The sequence below is a fragment of the Notothenia coriiceps genome, unplaced genomic scaffold (genome assembly GCF_000735185.1).
Source record: "Notothenia coriiceps isolate Sejong01 unplaced genomic scaffold, NC01 NC01_scaffold00021146, whole genome shotgun sequence".
Taxonomy (NCBI): domain Eukaryota; kingdom Metazoa; phylum Chordata; class Actinopteri; order Perciformes; family Nototheniidae; genus Notothenia; species Notothenia coriiceps.
This window is the reverse complement of record NW_011353847.1, coordinates 1-4,424: the sequence shown is the minus strand read 5'-3', so window position 1 is coordinate 4,424 and position 4,424 is coordinate 1. Positions and strand designations below refer to the sequence as shown.

The 4,424-nt window shown below is 41.4% G+C and overlaps 1 protein-coding gene across 1 annotated transcript; it reads left to right on the top strand.

The window, feature by feature from the left end:
* The first annotated feature begins 311 nt into the window (after positions 1 to 311).
* Positions 312 to 2,442, top strand: LOC104953133 (WD repeat domain phosphoinositide-interacting protein 3-like). The gene is made up of 2 exons (XM_010780059.1): positions 312 to 532; positions 1,589 to 2,442. Exons 1-2 carry the CDS (start codon positions 391 to 393, stop codon positions 1,693 to 1,695), a joined length of 249 nt encoding a protein of 82 aa, XP_010778361.1. The 5' UTR covers positions 312 to 390; the 3' UTR covers positions 1,696 to 2,442.
* Positions 2,443 to 4,424: the final 1,982 nt, after the last annotated feature.

Genomic DNA, 4,424 nt, shown 5'->3' with positions numbered 1-4,424 from the left:
ACGTCGGTCTGTACAACGGAATTGTGCCAAAACTACGCCAACCGGCTGCGGAGGGAGACTCTCCCCCTTCACTGGAGAACTGCGCTAAAACAGCTGATCACAACGTTCACACTCTGGTCACGAAGTACTCCACTAGCCCCCCCCCCCCCCCCGTCGACTTTCCTGAAGTACTCCACTAGCACCCCCGCCCTTGTGGTTGTGAGTGGAGCCAGAAGTTGGAGTACCAAACACTGACTCCAGGTACTCATCTGAGTACCTCACTGAGAAAGTTATGTGCACCCCTGTATATACATATACATACATATATAAAAGCACAACAATCAATATATACAAAATAACAGTCACAATAACTTTGAGGACTTTGTCTGCGAACTTGTGTCCGGATTAATTATGTGTCCTTCTCTCTGCAGTTTGGCCTCAGCCAGCTTTCTTCCCAAATACTTCAGCTCCAAGTGGAGCTTCTCCAAGTTCCAGGTGCCCTCAGGCTCCCCCTGTGTGTGTGCCTTTGGAACAGAGCCCAACGCTGTAATGGGTAAGTTCCCTCACACTCTGTGGGTGTCATTATGAGGAAAACTACTGCTGACATCACATTTCTGCATGAATTGTGTTTTATTTTGAGGGTTTAAGCCGTCCTTTCAAATCAAAGTAACATCACTAAAAAGAAGTAAGACAGGTCAAGGAAAAAAATCACATGGGCTGTAAACAAACCATGTTATCACGTGGTGTAAGAATGAGAATAAATAAGATAAAACCAGGGAATGAGTCAGCATTTTAGCACTTTGGTTTCCTCGACTCAAAAGTCAATGGATTTTGGAACATATTTTTGGCTAGATTTTCCCTTTTCTAATAAGACGTAAAATACGTCGGTAAATAACCCACTGGTGAATGTCTGAAGCTTCTATGTGTCATAAAAACACACATACTTTGCTTGTATCCTATCATTAGCTTTTTACTTCTGGTGATTGCATTTACGCTTAAAAAATCATAAAGGGCTGTTAATATGTGAAGATTCTCCAAAATGTGTAAGTATCGTAAAAATGTGTTTGCCACTGATCTTACTTTCTGCAATATTTCAAAATCATGAAATAATCCCATTGCTTTTACTCGAGGGAGCCCTTGTGATGCTACCATCCGGGTCGTCCTACTATACATTATCACTGCAGCACTATTAACATGGGAAACTAAGAGAACCAGTCACATGATTATCACATGTATTGTTTTTGTTCAGCCTAACAGCATTCTGTACAGCTGTGTCAATATCACTCACATTTTTTACATATCAAGACGTGAAGCTGCCTTCCCATGTGGGAAAATGCCATCAATGGGCACTACATTAACGTACAAAATCCAACCCTATATAATAATCCATATCATGTGACTGAAGTGTATTCTGGTGAGGGGAAACTTAGTTGTTTCTGTTCTGGCAGTGAAGTAGCATCAGGACTAATTCAAGGTGTCTCCTCCAGAGTCCAACAGTCCAAAAAGCTGTGTACTGTACTTCGCTCTTTGTGTCCCTGTAGTACTCAAATAAACCCTCCTCTTGCTGACTGAGTGTATTCTGCTCTCGCTTCTCTCTTCCACTCTGCAGCCATTTGTGCTGACGGCAGCTACTACAAGTTCCTGTTCAACCAGAAAGGAGAGTGTTCTAGAGACGTGTACGCTCAGTTCCTGGAGATGACCGATGAGAAAATATGACTTTTGACCCCTCTGGAGACTTGCTGCATCACAGGCGGATTACATTTTTTCTGTACTTATTTTATTTTGAAGGGAAGGTCCCATGATGCACTTATCTTTACGTACTCTGTTAAAGAGCATCCGTTGAAGAGAGGAACAAAGACTGGGGAAGCTGATCAGATGGATGAAGACTTTTGTTTTTCTCAGACTCCTGAAGATTGTCTCTGGACAGAGGGACACAGAGGGTTTTCTCTGGACAGGGGGACACAGAGGGTTGTCTCTGGACAGAGGGACACAGAGGGTTTTCTCGGATGCAGACTTGACTCCCAAACCAAACACTAAAGAGTGAAAGGTATTTTTTGAATATAAAACATGCAGCTTTTTAAGACGTCTTCCGAGGAATTTCCAAAGGATGGTTATTCTTAAGATATGATGACTCTGGTAGTTCCATGGATTGAAAATATTGAGATTTTTTTTCAATGTACCACCTAACCTAACTATAGGGAGTGCCTCAGACTGGAGAGAAGCTGTATGTGTGCACTTGTTGTCTTTGTCATCTATACTTGTGTGTGTTTGTGTATATACCAATGTACCACATTCGGTGTCCACATCTGAATCAGAATGCAGTTGCATCGGAACACACTGATTCTGTATTGTAAGTGTCACCTTAGTATTAATAGATTTTCTTAAATTCACTGTATAAACACAAAGCACCAGACTGAACTTCTAACTCAATAGAACTGTACAGAATAGAAGCAAAAACATTTATTTGTTTCCGTCGTCCTTTTTTTCATAGATTTTGCTATGTGTTCCCCAAATGCTTTTTGTGAAGAGCTTGTGACAGGATGTGACCCGGAAGATTAAAAAATAGTTTGACATTTATTACCTAATGCAATAATGTGCTTTCTTACTGAGAGATGAAGATATTGGTATAGATCTTAACTCACTGTGTGAGAAAAGCAAATAATATGCATTTGGCAAACAATGTCAAACTATTGCTAAGCACATTTCCTGATCCATTGAACTATTTATTTTAGCGTTCGCTGTTCCTAGCTGAAGAGGCCAAACAGACTTTCGATCACAAAAAAAAACATATGAGACTCTAACCTGATCAGCTATAAAATATAGACTCTGGTTAAAGATGGCACATCTTGTGTAATATTCATACGTTATAATGAAGTCAGAAGTCTGTGTTGGCCGGTCACAGCTGGAGTCCTGAGGCCTGTACTACGAAGCCGAATTTTCACTTAGCAAGCTAACTTCAGGGAAAACTCTGGGTTTCTGGTCCTACGACACTGGTTCACGTTTTAACGGGCTGGATCTCCATGGTAAATTATGCTGAACGGCTAACCTGGGGCCTATACTACGAATCTAGTTCAACATATCCTGGATATGTTTTGAGTTATCCGGTTGACTTAATCCAAAACAAACCCGCTCTCGCTAAACTGTCCTACGACGCTGGCTATCAACTCGATCGCTCAAGCCAGCCGTGTCCTATCTAGTTAGGTGCGCGTTCACATAAAATGGGTGGTATCTGGAGCATTCGGCCAATCACAAACATGGAGAAGTGTACTGACAGCGCAGCGTCATACTTCCTGAATGAAAAGTCAACTATAATATTAGTCAAATATGATGAAGTTAAACTTTAAACATCCATGACTTAAACACTTTATCCAGGATCAAAGCCATCTGCAAGGTGAATACAGCTGGTAACAGAAAAAGTGTTTGAATGCGTACATTAACAGGTTTATGATACACAATCTGACTTTAATTACATTTGACTCGAGTGTTTCGTCAACTTAATGTGTTGCTTAAAATAATACTTCTGCATACAGTATGTGACACAAGGAGTGTTGCAAGCCCAGACACGGCTCAGCTGACTCGGAAATATGTTATACATTATGATGTGATATGATATGAATGATAATGGGACACATCGACGTCTGCACTCACAGTGCCACGGACTGTAGGCTACATAATGTTACTTTGATCCGGTTACTTATGTTGTGGCAGATATTTAAGTAAGCTTTCTTAACGCTAATGTTATAATAGTCAGATTGCTCTGAAGATGGGAGGTGATATTCTATTCATTTTCACGTTCACACAGTCAGTGATTTTTGCCGGCCGTCTGAGGTATGAAGGGTTAACGTTAAGGCATTAGTTTGCTTCATTAAAGGGTGTTAATGAATAAGTGTTCTCCAGTGCCTTTTGTCCGCTTTAAGGTATGATTAAGGTAGGGTTAATGTTGCTCTCAAAGTGCAACAGATTGATGCTTTTAACTTCAATATTTAAAAACAAATCTTCCCGGGGGAGCATGCCCCAGGACCCCCCTAGAGGAGGCGAAGACCCCCCCTAAAGGATGTTCGGTCCACCCCCCACTTGTAAAAAATAGCACTTTACCCCTGCACTTCAGATCCAGTCGTCATGACTCCACTCCGGAGGGATTCCCTGATCACTTCTTACAGTTTCTCATCATGGCGGGTGTCTCCTGTCCCCGGTACAAACACACTGCCTGAGGAAGCTTAGGCTATGTGTATTTTTTTTGTCATTAACCTTTTTCGGACCACTTATTATTTATTTATTTTGGTGACGATCCGACCTCCATGCTGCTACTCTGGTTCAAACTGCATCCACCAAACAATATGATTTATCTCGACCTCCCCAAAATAACCAAAATCTGACACGCTGTGAGATGTCTTTTTTAGCTGTTCTGTCGTCATTTCCTGCGATTTTCTTCATGCAGCAGTCAA

Coding starts and splice junctions, on each gene's coding strand:
- LOC104953133 (XM_010780059.1), top strand. CDS start 391: ATGTGTCCTTCTCTCTGCAGTTTGGCCTCAGCCAGCTTTCTTCCCAAA. Junction 533..1,588: donor AGAGCCCAACGCTGTAATGG/GTAAGTTCCCTC, acceptor TCCACTCTGCAG/CCATTTGTGCTGACGGCAGC.